Below are 14,489 nucleotides of genomic sequence, written 5' to 3'. Positions count from 1 at the left end.
TCGGTCGCGGCACGGCGGCGAACCCCGGCCGGGGGAGGGGCTCTCGTCACCTTTCCCCTCCGGCCGCGCCTCTCTCGCGTCACAAACTATCGCGGCGGACAGTCCCCGCGCAGCGAGCCCCTGGCTGCCAGCCCCTTCCTGCTGCCTGCTGCGCCGACACGGGACACGCCAGGCAGGGGCAGGAGCCTCCAGCTGCTAACTAAAGCGAGAGCTGTCACCGCCACAGGCCCATGACGTCACGGCCGGCGGCGCGCCTGGCAGCTGATAGGTACGATCCCCAGGGTGCCGTGTGCCCGCCCCGTTAAAAGTCCCCGCCTCAGGGGGCGGGTTCGCCGGTGCTGACGGAAGCGAAGATGGCTGCGGCCGCCTCAGAGCTGCTGACGGGATGGTGCCTCTTCGGCCTGGCGCTGCTGGTGAGCGGCGGTTGCCCCGGGCACACCCCCCCCCTCCCCACCTCTCCCCCGGGCAGGCGGCACCCCTGTCCGCCCCTCCGCTAGCCCCGGCCGGGCCGGCTGCGCCTCCTTCCTCGGCCCCTCGCCCTTCCAGCGCCCGGCTTCCTGCCTGGCCTCCTCGCTCGGGTTGTGCCCCCCAGCCCGCCCCGGCAGCGAGCGCCCCCCTGCCGACGCCGCCGGACACAGCAGAGCCCAGAGCCGCGGGTGCGGGGCTGCTTTGCCTTCCTGCCCGGCTACCCACCGCGGCTTGGCTGTGTTTCAGCCTGTTCCGCGTGTGAGCGCTGCTCCTGTTGTTGCTCGGGCAGCTCTTGGCGACGGTACAAAGAGTGAACTGTGAGTGGTGAATGCAACACTGATGCTTAGGGCTCCGGTGCAAACTGAGTTGATGCTGTGCTGGTCATCTGTACCAAGATACAGAGTCTAACTTGAGTACCTGCTTTTTGACGTCCTTGTTACACAACTCTAATTATTTTTCCCTGTGTATTTCAGGCTATTCTCATATTCTGCTGGGTTTATGTGCGCAAGTATCAGAGTCGGCGGGAGAGTGAAGTGATTTCTACCATAACAGCTATCTTTGCGTTGGCAGTTGCTCTTATCTCATCTGCGCTACTACCAGTGGACATCTTCTTGGTTTCATATATGAAAAATCAAAATGGTACATTTAAGGTATGGGCTTTTAAAAATGTTAACTGCCTCTTCAAAAGAAACACTTGTGTTGAAAGAAGATGTTCTTGGGTTGTCAAAGTGTTTAAAACCAGTACTAATACCTGTTCTAGTGCCTGAGTTTTATGGAAAGGTGGCAGCTAGTACTGTGAATACAACACTGAGCTCTGTTTGTTATTGGAACTGAATTTCAGTTTTCACTTCTTTATTTTTGATACTCATTTCCAAACACTCATTCCTTCTGTTGTGCTAAAAGGAGTGTGTATGCCATCCTGAAGATGCTGAGAAATCTCTTAAATGTTGCTTTTTAGTGCATCATAATGGGGCATTGTAGAATGGACTTTACTGGCCCTTTGTTCAAAAACAGACTGTATTGCCCATTTGCAGTTTAAGATTATTATGATTGTCTCTTTTGCCATCATTCTCTTATTCTGGTACTGAAACATTAAGACTTACAAATATGTACTGTGTTAAGCTACCTATAATGTAGAGCCCGAGTTAATAAGCACTTTTTTTTAAAGTGGGAAAGCTGGAGAAACTCTTGGGGTGGGGAATACAGTAGTATCTCTTCTTGGCTGATACTGCCTCAACTGAACTACTGTCTTTATAAACTTAAACTGTAGGGGGTTCCTATGTAAAATGAGTTCTTAATGAGTACTCACTGCAGTCTGCTCTAAGCATTACTGTAAGAGTTCTTCCCAGTGCTTAAAACACTGGTCTTTTTAATTTTCAAGGAGGCTTCTTGAAGGTAGTGACCTGGTGTCTTTGTGAGGATGCCATTGTTAGAAATGGGTCAAACTGGAGCATATTAATAATTTAAATAACTTAGTTTGGTTTGGAGCCTACCTGGATCTATAGTAAAAGAGATGATCCTGAAACGAATGGGAGAGTGGGCAGATGGTAAATGCCTGCACACTAGTCTTAGACTGTATTTCCTTCTAGCCCTGCTTCCAAAGGTAAACCTAGGTCCTTGCCAGATCCTTGGTAATGCATGAGAACTAGCTTGCAGCCAGTGCAGTGCCTTTTGGCTGGTGCTCATGTAAATGCAAGTCATAAGAAGCCTTTAGAATTGAGCTGTGGCGTGATTTTTGTTGTGTTTATCACTCAGTGGTAATACAGAGTAAGTTAAGCTATTTTCATTGTTATTGTTCAAAGTTTGTGTGTTTAGACCTTGTTTGTTCAGAATTAAAATGGATATAGACGGTGGAAGAGAGCTTTCATATATCATGATACTAGCAGTTCAGTGAGAATAATACGGAGTATTAAGAAGTATGTTGAGCCTGACGAAGTAGAGAAATAACAATGATGTAACTAGGCCCAGCTGAAAAATGCACATCTGGAGACAAAGCAGAATTTCCTGTTGCAAAGGAGACCTACTTTGTTAATATATGCATTCCCTGATTTGAGAAACACACCTGTGAGGAGGAGACCAAATGTCATCATGCAGTCACTACAGTCTTATTTAAGGAAGTATGATTAATAGAAGGAAAATTACTATACTTAAAATACTGCTTTTCTTGAGCTAGATTTCTTTAACAGCCCCATGCTGTGATATGATGGGGTGGATAGATTCTGTTGAAAACTGTATCTGAAAGCAAACTTTCATTCTTGTGGTAAAGCTTTTACATCTTTCAAGTACCTTTGCATATGCTTCTGAGGCTTCTTGGTCCTGCTTAGTTCTAGATGCTGCTGGTGGCCTGTTGAAAAATTGCTCCATACTGCCTTGCAGAAGAATTCTTCCTTCTCTTTTAAGGCTCAGCTGAATGAGTTTCTAGCTTTGCAGCAATAATATGACCATGATATTAAAACATTTGATCTAACACAAGTGTGAAATTGTGATACAGAAATACTAATACAGCCTTCCTGATAAAGGTGAGTGGGTCTGAAGTCATAACATGCGAACCTATACGTAAACCGACAGCTTAATTGATTTGACTATTTCAATTTAGGAGTAATGTCAAGTGAGGAGGTTGACAGCATCTTAATGTGTCATCTTCATGAAGCGTTACCCAGTGTTAAAAGCTTTAATGTGCTGTGTTTCTGCTACTGTTTTACAAGTAGAACAGACTGGATTGGTTCAGAGAATTTCCAAGAGACTACTGCCTTTCCTCTGGACCGTTCTTTCAAATCCAGCACCTGTAAGGCCATATATCTGATGCTGGGGTCTGAAGGACTATGACTCTGGCAAGAATCCTGTGTTGTTTTGGATGGCCAGAGTGAGTTAAGTCTTCACTAGATTCTTCTTCAGTGAATTTTTGAGACAGATCCAGGTAGCAGATGTGGATAATATTCTCTGTAGATAAAACATTAGTTCATCAAAAAGCTTCCGACTTGATGATTTCAGAGCTTATGCCAAAAGAGTATTGGCAGTTATCCAGATCCTAGGTAAACATTTTTTTGCTGTACGTGCTCTTTTCCTTTACCTCCCAACTGTAATTCCCAGTGTCAGTGTTAGAGATGAGAAAATCAAGGATGCTCAGCTTACAAGGAAGAAATACTATCTGTGAACTTTCAGTTCATTTTTAATGCATCTGACCCTACTATCAACTTGTAGATATTCTTGAGGTTTTCCTGTGAACGAACTTGTAGCAAACTTGGGGAGAGGCATGTTACACTAATAGCAGAGGTTAAATTGAAGGCATAGTCTGATGGTTCAGAGTTCTTATTGTGGATTGTGTGTTCAGTGGCATTTGAAGGTGTGTGTCCTGGCTACAAGGGTTGGCTTAATTGTCTGAAGTGTAGTACCCAGGCAGATTACCCTTATCTAAAGGCCGTCAAAGTGATGCTGCTTTCTGGAGGAATTAACTTAAAACAGTGTTGTGTAGCCCTTTTCCATCATGTACTCTGAGGTGTCTTGCTTGACCAGGGCCATATACTCTACCTAGATCAGTCTTTGTTAACTTTGAGTTTTTTTCCATTTCGACAGGACTGTTAAACTTAACAAACTGTTTGTACATCTTTTGGTTAAGACAAGTTATTCTCTACTATAAACAAGTGGCTTGTGGCATTTGGTACCTGTTGGTGTGTGTCACCGTATTTTGTGAGACTTATCAAATACTATCTTAAAGCTTTTATAGTGAGCGAATTGAACAGTTTTGGTATTAGAAAGCTTTGCACAATAGTTGTGTAGACCTTTAGGAAAGAAGCAGTGGTGCATGGACTTGGGTGGTCATTATTCCTATGTACAATAGAATTCATTGCAACACCACCTTTTCGGGAGGCTGGGATTGCTTTGATTCATAGTGCTGATAAGTAGGAAAGCAGGCTTTTGGTTCTAGTAGTAATCAAAAGAACTTGAGTATTACCTTCCAAGCGAAGTCCTGATAGTATTCACTGGCCCTATTTTTATCTTGAAGGCTTTGACTGTTTGCATTGACAGTGCATATGTTTGATCTGAAAGCTTGTTTGATTTATAACAAGCACTTAGGAACAGAAAACCTCACCTAAAGACTTAAGATTGCTGCCAAAACCCAAGACCTCTGGGTCTGACCTGCAAGTCTCATAAATATTTAAAACATAGCTGATGCTGTCTTGCAGCAGGAAGACTGTTTGAAACAAGGATGTTAGTACCATCACCATGCTGTCTTTTCTACTCTACTGTTGATGCAGCAGAAGGCAGGGAAGGTGATGAGAACAGTTCTTTTTGAAATATACGTATTCTTACTTCTACATGAAGTTAAAAGCCAGTGGCATTTCTTTCAGTCTGGTTAGACAGAACACCTCACAAACTGTGGGTGTCTGCCTGATCTGTTAAAAGCCAGTTGTCTCCTTAATAATTCAAGGAGTAGTATGTGTTTAATGGGAGATCCTTTCTGCGGATCATTCTAATAAGATTTTTTTGCCTCTTGGAGGGAAACTCATTGTGTAGCTGCTCAGAATACAGAACCACTAGAAATGTCAGATTCTTTTTTTATTTTAGAAAGGTGTTAGCTGAGAAATCATTATTGACTCGGACCATGTTTCCTGTCCTGAGTAGGAATTACTACTTGTGAAGTAACAATACTTGGCTATAATATTCATGGTACCCTGATGTGGCTGAGATGCATGTTTCTGGATGTTACTCTCCATCTGACAGTCAAAATCCTGACTCTGTCTCATTTTGGAGGTAACAGGCTGGAAGATCCAAGACCTAGATATGAAATTTCTTTATATCTAACCATGCTATGACCCACTCTCCAGTCTTTGGTACCGTATCTTTCTTTTGTTGGCTAAGCTTTGGGAGAGGCTAATCAGTAGAATGACTGCTTCATCTACATTTGATGAAACATCACAAATACTAAAGACTGGAGTGTTATACCACTTCAAGCTCAATTAAGATACATTGTGGAGAGTGAGAGCCATCTTCACTGACTACTCATGAAATCCTTGCACAGTTCAGTAGTGACAGTAGGAATGTTCCCTTTAACGGGGACCAAAGAATTAAATTCATGGTCATTTCCTCGCCAAAAAGTGGGGAAGCTCAAAAATGTCCCATTAGCTTGTACTGCTTTTGTTTGGGGAGGTTATCTGTACAGTTTGAGTAGTACTGTTCTGTTGAAATATGTTAACATAAGTCACTAACTGGACATGGTTGCTGGTAGAAGGCAGACTCTGCTCAGTGATTACTGGGGGAAGCAACTGTTCTTCATAATTAATTTTCTATGAATGTAGTTATAATACAAATCTTTTGAGGGAGCTTTGCTTTGGTTTTAGCATTTAGGTAAACTGGAAGTGTCTTAAACTGCCTTTTTTATATCCTTACTTATGTAGCAACATTTTACTAATCTATTTACTTTTTACACTTTAACTGTATTTCAGTTTCCCGAATCCTTCAACATGGCTTGTGTAAAGGAATACTTAAGAATAATAACTTAATGTAGGCCATCATACTCATTGCACATATCCTTGCCGTTTATTGATTTCCTTATCTATCAATACAATGCATTGTTACAGGTATTTTAAAGGTGATACGATGTACGCTTGCTAAAATACATGGGTCAGATTGAAGTACAGCAGAACAGTACAGAGTGTCTGAATGCTGTGGATCTTAAGAGAATTTGTGGTCACATTTTCACATCTTAAATTGCTGTTAAAGGTAGTAATGAATTCTCATGATCCTAATCTATTGTGCTTCTAAGGTATTTGCTATATATGTTGTAAGCTTGGACTATAATGGATGGAGAAGAAAACAGACTAGATCTAGAGGTTGTCCAGATGAGTTCTCTGGATGTGTTGTCCAGTAGATTCATATATGTACCAATTTGATATATCAGCACTGTTGCTGAGAATGTCAGGGCTCTGACACTCAGTAGGTAGTAGTGCTTCTTGCTTTTGATGAGACAGTGCTGCTGTCACTAGCTTTTGAAATGGCTCACATGAACTGGTTACTGCTTTTGAGCTGCTGATGATGTGTGCATATGGATAATTTGCCAGTTAGAATAAGGGTTTTTACCTCCTTAGTTTGTGTAAATGCGGGGCTTCAGCAGCTAACTGAAAGCTGTTATGATATACTATTAAATTTGCTTGTATTACAGATTCTTCTTGTGTAGAGTAATGCAAAGTCTGTAAGTTTGGGCACATGTACAGTGGTGAAATGCACACATCTTTGTTTACATCTTTTCGTGTAAGATAAAATCTCAATAGTTTAATATGTTGTAATGTGTGTTTCCTGGTATATTACTCTGGTCCTGTACACAACCTACTTTGAGCAACAAAATGAAAGGCAATTACAGTGTTTTAACATTTGTAATAGGACACAGATGTAGAACTTTAATGCTTTTCTGGAGTTGGAGGAGAAGCAGCTTTTTGGCAGTTAAGCCCTGTTGTATTTCAATTACTAGCTACCACTTAAACTTTGGGTCTTACTGTTGCTTTTCTTGCTTATTCATGGTTGGTGTGGGTTTTGAATGTCTTCATTGCTCATAGGAGAGACATTTTTCAAATACTTATTTGGAAGTAAATAGTGCCACCTGTGCAGTTCAGTCTTGCTTTTCCCTTAGGCATAATTAAAGCAATGCATTTCCTTAATTTATAACACTAGGCAATTTAAACACTTTAATATTCTGTGTATGTAATCTTAACTTATTATGATCAAATTCTTTCATGGTGTTCATATAAATGCCTAGAAACTTTTTAGTTGAAATGCTGTGGGGTTTGAGCCTGACAGTCTTCAAAGATTGGGCTTACTGTGTACCCGACAGACACTTAAGGTGTTGCTTCTGTCCCTTCTGCTAAAAAACTTTTCAACCTTTCTTTTTGCTGAGTAGATGACAAAATGCATGTATACTTTTCTAATCAAATTCCAGTTGGATGATAATCTATTTAAGACAGTGAGCTTTAAAAGCTTAAAGTGGCCTACTGAAAGTCTTAATATAATAACACAAAGGAAAAGATGGTGCTGATTTTGAGATAATAGAAAAACGAAGTGTTTATGGTATGTCATCAAGCCCATATTCCATGAGAGTTTAGGCATTTCTGAGAGAACTGATAACGCAAGTGTTAAACTTTAAGACTTATCATGTGCAGTCTAAGGAGTATGCTCACTTGCGTTTTTCATATGCTCTGTGATTAGTGCATGTTTCTTTATAACAACTGAAAGGGTGTGAGCTTACTAGTTTGAAAAAAGCCTACACATAGAAATTGAAAGCAGCTTTGACAGTACCATATCTTTTATTTTGTCACTAATTGAGTTATGTTGGTGTGTCTCCAAAACTGCAGCTTTTGAAGAATTTTGTTTCTGGATAACTACTTTCTTGACTGCATGTGGAGTGGATCCCACAAGACTTGAACAATTCTGGAATATGTTTAAGCTGTACAGGCAGGCTTGGACCTCTGGAATCAATCCTTAGTTTGGCTGCCAACAATCATGTTACAAAACATTTAGCTTTCTTAAACCAATAGGTCCTCTCAAGGAGAAGAAAAAAGGGATATGGGCAGGAACTTGGCTTCAGCCTTCTGGCTGGGTGAAGTTATCAATGTAGTTAGAGTTGTATTTTCACTTCCATTCTTTGAACAATTCCCCAGGACTGGGTAGCACAGTTCTGAAAAAGATCAATTTTTGTGCAAATAAGGGATATCAATGCTGTTACACTGGGAGTTGTAGGATCTCAATTCTAAAACTCATGGATGAATCTCCCTCAGTTCTGTGGTAAGATTTGAGATATGTTACTCTACTAATAAGAATTAAGGTTTCTTGATCAGAATGTCATTTTTTGAATAGGAACTTCAGGAAAACAGTCTGCTCTTTGGTGTTATGTAAAGAACTTCAGTCCTTAGGCCAGAAACCCAAGACTGGCATAGTTAGTGTCTCAGCTCTGCTAGTGTGCATAGTATCAAGTAACTCAATAACTTTTTTCTAATACCTGGTTTAGGATACTACTTTTTTTTTAAGCTAACTTGAATATTCATATAATTCAAGTCTTGGTCAAACTAAAAAGTAAAGGCTCATACTTCTGAAAAGGGAGATGATGGCTTAAACTGTGTGGATAGCTAATAAAAAAATAGACGTTTGTAAGCTACAACTGAGCATAGTAAGCTATTTGCCATTCTTATGTCGAAGTATCATTGCATCTGTATATATAAATTTTAGTCATAGCTATTCTGTGATAGAAATTCTGTGTGCATTCTGTGCACTGCATACTGTGTCCAGCTCTGGCCCACAGTACAAGAAACACATGGAGCTGTTAGAGCAGGGACACAAAAATGGTCAGGGGGCTGGAGCACCTCTCCTGTAAAGAAAGGCTGAGACAGTTGGGGTGTTTCAACCTGGAGAAGAGAAGGCTCCGAGGAGACCTTATTGCAGTCTGTGAATATACAGAGAGGGCTTATAAGAAAGGTGGAGAAACGCTTTTGCCCAGGGCCTGTAGTGGCAGGACAAGTTTTAAACTGAAAGAGGGTAGATTTAGATTGGACATGAAGAAATTTTTTTTTACAGTGAGCGTGGTGAGACACTGGAACAGGTTGCCCAGAGAAGCTGTGGCTGCTCTCTCCATGGAAGTGTTGAAGGCCAGGTTGGACAGGGCTTTGAGCAACCTGGTCTAGTGGAAGGTGTCCCTGCCTGTGGCAGAGTGATTGGAACTATATGATCTTTAAGGTTCTTTCCAACCCAAACTGTTCTATGATGATCTTAAACCCGGTTATCAAGGTATTGTGGGAATTAGCACAACTCACTTGGGAGCTGCCAAAACTACTCAATGTTCTTTCTGGTCTTCCTTTTATGAAACTGCCCTATGCTTATTCCTGTATGCCCAGTCATTTGCACCCTTGCTACCACTCAGTACACAGTAAGTTTTTATAAGTAGCATTTTTAAAATATCTATCTCTCTATGTATTTGTGTTGTTTAATGAGTGATTCTCTTGCGTTACTAAATATGGTAGTAACAGGAAGTGAAGTACTGTAGAGATTTTCATAAGAATGTAGGTCTTTATATACCATTCATATCTAGACTCACATGCTTGAGAAATAGATGTTTGATACCTTAGAAAGGGCCATCTGTTTAGAATTAATTTTTCTTCCTGATTCAAAGTCTTAAGAAAGCAAATTCTACTTACCAAATTTGACTCTGCTTTTTCTGTTGAGTTGCATCTAGAAAACACTTTTATCTTCATTATCAGACTTTTCTTTCTAGGTGTTCCTAAACTCTAGTTTGTGGTACCATTTCTGTGACTGAAATTGAGTAATGTGGGTATCAGCCTCAAATGGGGTTTTGGGGGTGCTCTTTTAGCAATTCCCGGTGTCAGCTTCACTGATATAAAACTAGTGCTTTTTTTGATTGAGAGGTATTGACTTCAAAATGAGTGCATCCTTGACTTGATTGGGTCCCCCCATTAATGCTTTGCATGTACATATTTACTGAAGAGTTGCAAAGCAGATGTAAATGTGTTAATTATAAAATTAAATCCCACACATCCAACTACTGGGCTGGGCAACTCATACAGCTTAGTTGTCTGTACAGTCTTTTGTAATATACCACACGGCTTCCAAGCCTATCATATGTAGGGTTCTGTAGAAAACTCATCCTGAGGAGCTTTGTCCCTGTAAAGACTTGACTTTGAAGTTTAGTGTCTACTGCAGTGCTCAGAGTCCAGAAAAAAAGGGCTAGAACTGCAAATAACCATACCTTGTCTTTTACAAAACATTTTGAAAAAATCTTCAGATTGAGCTTTGGACTGTAGCTGCATTGTCTGACATGTAGAAAACAAACATCAGTTTCATAAAAATAGGTATTTAGAGTGCCATTTAAATACTAAGTACAGGACAAAAGTAAATTGTTAGCTGCTAAAAACGTATTCACTAATAATTTTATTTCAGCTGTGTGTTGACAATATAATGCATGGTAACTAAGGATTCTTCAGCTGGAAAAAAAAAGAGCACTCTAAGTAGGAGGCTAACAGCCAAAGTGAGAATAAGCAGTGGGGATACTGCTGCAGTGTCTGTCCCCTGAAATGCAGCACGCTCCTTAATCGTCTTTGTTAAGTGAATTTGCTCTAACTTAAATCCCAACACTTAAAATGGGTAAACTGGGTTCTTAATGCTTTTCTTTAAGGATTTGATACAAGCAGTTTTTTCAGTTCTATAAGAATGCTTTTGAACGAAGTGTTCTTTAGTTTCATTTGATGTTAAATGCTTCTATCCTTTATTACTAGGACTGGGCTGATGCTAATGTTTCGAGACAAATTGAAGACACTGTACTTTATGGATACTACAGTAAGTATTTTTAACTTTTTTCAGCTAATAGGACCTCTGAGTAAAGGCATGAAGCTTTTAGAGGTCATACTGGATTATCCCTCTTTGGTTAAACATTAGCCTTACACTTAGTGACCTTCAGTGAATTTTTTTTACGTTTAAGAGCCTCCTAAAAATACAAGTATACTGAAGGCCAATCCATGAAAATGTTAATAGCTTCAGTCATATTATCTCCTGTTAACATGTTTCCTGTGTGTGTATTTGGAGGTCCATTAAGGGAAACACGTGGTTTTGCTGTAACTTTTATGGCACTTAACATATGCAGCAGTATGAAACTAGTCTACTGTATATAAAGTTCATGCAACTGTGAGCGTAACACTTGTGTTTTAAGTGTTCAGATTCAGCAACTACCATATTCAAAGTAAGAGCTACTGTAAAGGAGCATAAAGGAGTTGAATCAAGAGTGATAATCCTAAACAAAACTGAAGCAAAAAATGAACTGAAATCAAATCTAATGAAATAACTGTTCACCAAACCTGTGTGTAGTTTTAGATCAGTTCATTTTAGTCCTTATGAAAGTCCTCCTAATGAAGAATATATGTAAGAAGTAGGTATAGAAGAGTGATACTTACCACAGTTTGAGTGAAATGCCTGCCTCGGTCAGTGATGCGAACTCAGGTAGCTGCCTGCTTTTCATCCCACTTCCTAAGACTTGAAGTTTTTCCTCTTTGAAGACTATGGGTTGGCTCTTTTGAATATATTTTTTTTAGATCAGAAAATAATTCGTTCTAAATAGTGAACTTTTTGGTTAAGTTGCAGAGTACTTTTTGCCTGCCAGTGATAGTGACAGAAACTAGAATGTGCAGTTTCATGTTGAGTGAAGTGAAAAGTATTAAGAAACTTGTGTTTTCAAAAGACCTTTCCAAATACTAGTTTATTTTCCACAAAGATTCTTCACTATAGAATAGTGGAATTGCTTTATATTTGCTTTCTACTCTTTTTAGGTTGCCAGGGTCTTGTTTAACAGCCCAAGCATTTCACAACTCCTAATGTGGAACAGTTCTCAAACTCTTCTGTGGACCGTTTCCTATAGATTTGTGAGACTGATGGATGAATTTCTGTAAGATGTTTTGGGCCAACTGAGTCTTTTTAAAGCAAAATGTCTTTTGGTAAATCCTGAAATAATTTATGGAACACATCTGAGCTTAAACCTGAAAACCTTCTTTTGTTTTTGGCCTGTCTGGACAGGTCTACTTGAAATATTATAGGACTAATGTTTTATTCCATAGCATATCCTCCAGATGGTGGTAGAGATTTAAAGATGGTTTTAAAAGTGTTTTTCTTTTGTGATCTTGAGGAGTGATGCACATTTTCATAACTAGAGCTACACTGAGGTGAACAGTAATAGGTAACTTATTTTTCAGAAGTCTCCACCATTTGTATATAAAACCAGAACTTAATGCCTCTCCTGCATCATTAGGTCTAGTCCCCTGCTGCTGTTGTATAGCGTAGTGACATGAAAGCTGAGACAGTACGTTAAACATCTCTTTCAATCTTGTAATATTCTTTTTTTTCTACGTGTATCTTTTTGTAAAAGTATTTAGTCTTGGCATGGTTTGTTTTTTTAAGTAAACAGGATGAACAGAACTGAAATCTCCTTTTGTACTCAAGGACAGTGTCTTGGTTTTGGCTGGGATAGAGCTATTTTTTTTTCCTTCTTAATAGCTAGAATAGTGCTGTGTTTTGGATTCAGTATGGGTTTTGATACGAGAAGAATGATAGTGCGCTGATCTGTTTAGTTTTTGCTAAGAAACCAAGGACTCTTCAACCTCCCGTGTGCTGCTAGTGCACAGGTGCACAAGAAGCTGGGAGGGAGCAGAGCCAGAGCAATGAACCCAAATTGGCCAGTGGAATATTCCATATCATACAGTGTCAGTATATAGATGAGGGTTGCTCAGGAAGCTGCTCTCAGTTCTGGGATTGTGGTTTTGGGATTCTCTTTTCTGGGATCACTAGCTGGGAAGGGAATGGACTGGGCATCAGTAGACAGGTGGTGAGCAATTGCATTGTGCATTACTAATTTGTATTTTCTATTATTACTATTAGTCTTATCATTATTCTAATTTTATTTCCATTATTAAACTGTTTTTATCTCAACCTATGAGTCTCCTTACCCCTCTAACTCTCTACCCCATGCCCCGGGGCTGGAGGAGGGTGAGTGAGCGGCTGTGTGGTGTTTGGCTGCCAGCTGTGTTTAAACCACAACAGACATGAATACCAGTACATTCTTATCTACCCTGAAAATGCAGTGATAACTGTATGGATCTTACTTGCCTCCTGTAGCTATACTGGCAATTTATAGTATGAATAATTGGTACACTTAGGTCATTGTACTTCCATCAAAGTCACTTCTAATTGTAGCAAGAAATAGGAGGCTCTGGTTTAACTGATGTTTTAGAATATTAAGGATTACTTTACTACTTTTACTGCAATTTCCCAAGAAAGCTGTTGCTACATGTAGAGAAGGTTTTTTTTTTTTACAGAGTTGTTAGTCTCCATGAACAATGTTCTTTCTCATACCCAGCTGGTTTCTTGGCTAGACTGATAGAAAAGTAGAATGGCTTTGTACTAGTAGAATGGTAAATGAGGTAGCTTTCAGAATGAAACTTGAAATAACTGTATTTTGAAGTGGGACTTCAGTAGCCTAAAAACTTAGGAAACCAGTCTACTTGATTACTTTGAAGCTGTAGTGGCTTAGTGTGTTAATTCTCATAAAACCAACTGTAGTAGAATGTCTGCCAGTATTTGAGTGATTGAAGAATGATCAGTAGTTGGCAGATGCTTTAAAACAGCATGTCAGCTTGTGTTTGGAAGGGAAACCCTTTTCAGAAAGGGTTATAATTGGAAACTCTCAACTGCAATTTCCTCTGTACAAGGAATCAGTCTGAAACAACTGACAGTAACCTGGAGCTATGTTCTGTAGCTCTTCTCCCTCTACTAAGTAAATCTTACCTGTTTGAGTCAGCCTGATGTTTAGTGTACTTTGGTAAAGTTTTGTGAATGGTGAAAGGATGCCATTGGTAGATCCCAGTCTTCTTGTGAGGTAGACCTAGATTTCTTGACCTGTGACCATGTGTTAAGTGTCTCCCAACTGTAGTGTGGCAAAGACTGTCTGCTAAATTCTATTAGGATCATTTTGGGTGTGCTTTAAAGTCTATGCTACACTTCCAATTCTTCATTTCTTTCTTCTTAAATAGAAGTATTTTCTTAAGTCAACACTAGTTTATTGTACGGTGGTTCCTAGGTTAAAAAAGGTCTTGAGTAAGAATTTATCCAAAACAGTACTTGATATAACTTGGATCATTTTTGCATGGAGTTTTCTCTGCTTACTGCAAGTGTTTGATACAGAGTCATTGACACAAGGAATTAGGTGCAAGTCAAATGCAGCTACATGTTTTAATGGTCTGGTGTAAGGGGAAGACATGCTAAATACTGTGGAAGACTTGCATAGCTGTACTTGACGAGTACTGTGGAGTTACATCTGTAGGAACACTCTCCTAATAAGTGTGATTTTTTTTTTTTTTGAGAAGCAGTGTGCCAGAACATAAGTTGAAAGTCTGTTACAGTATTGACACCTGCTGTGGTGAACTGCTTAACTATCCTGTTTCAAACAAGTGTCTGATGATGACTCGAAATTCACTACTGTGTTG

At 39.7% G+C, this 14,489-nt stretch overlaps 1 protein-coding gene across 2 annotated transcripts in view; it reads left to right on the top strand.

Annotated features, from left to right (window-relative positions):
* The first annotated feature begins 331 nt into the window (after nt 1-331).
* Nucleotides 332-14,489, top strand: part of LMBRD1 (LMBR1 domain containing 1) — an 89,073-nt gene continuing 74,915 nt past the window's right edge. For both annotated transcript variants that reach the window (XM_074861809.1, XM_074861808.1), the window contains exons 1-3: nt 332-413; nt 942-1,118; nt 10,740-10,800. In XM_074861809.1, coding sequence (XP_074717910.1) covers nt 354-413; nt 942-1,118; nt 10,740-10,800 — 298 coding nt within the window. In that variant the 5' untranslated portion in view covers nt 332-353. The remainder of the gene's footprint in view (nt 414-941; nt 1,119-10,739; nt 10,801-14,489) is intronic.

The sequence above is a fragment of the Strix uralensis genome, chromosome 3, assembly GCF_047716275.1.
Source record: "Strix uralensis isolate ZFMK-TIS-50842 chromosome 3, bStrUra1, whole genome shotgun sequence".
Lineage (NCBI taxonomy): Eukaryota > Metazoa > Chordata > Aves > Strigiformes > Strigidae > Strix > Strix uralensis.
Note: the sequence above shows the minus strand (reverse complement) of the source record. Positions and strands in the feature narration are given on the sequence as shown.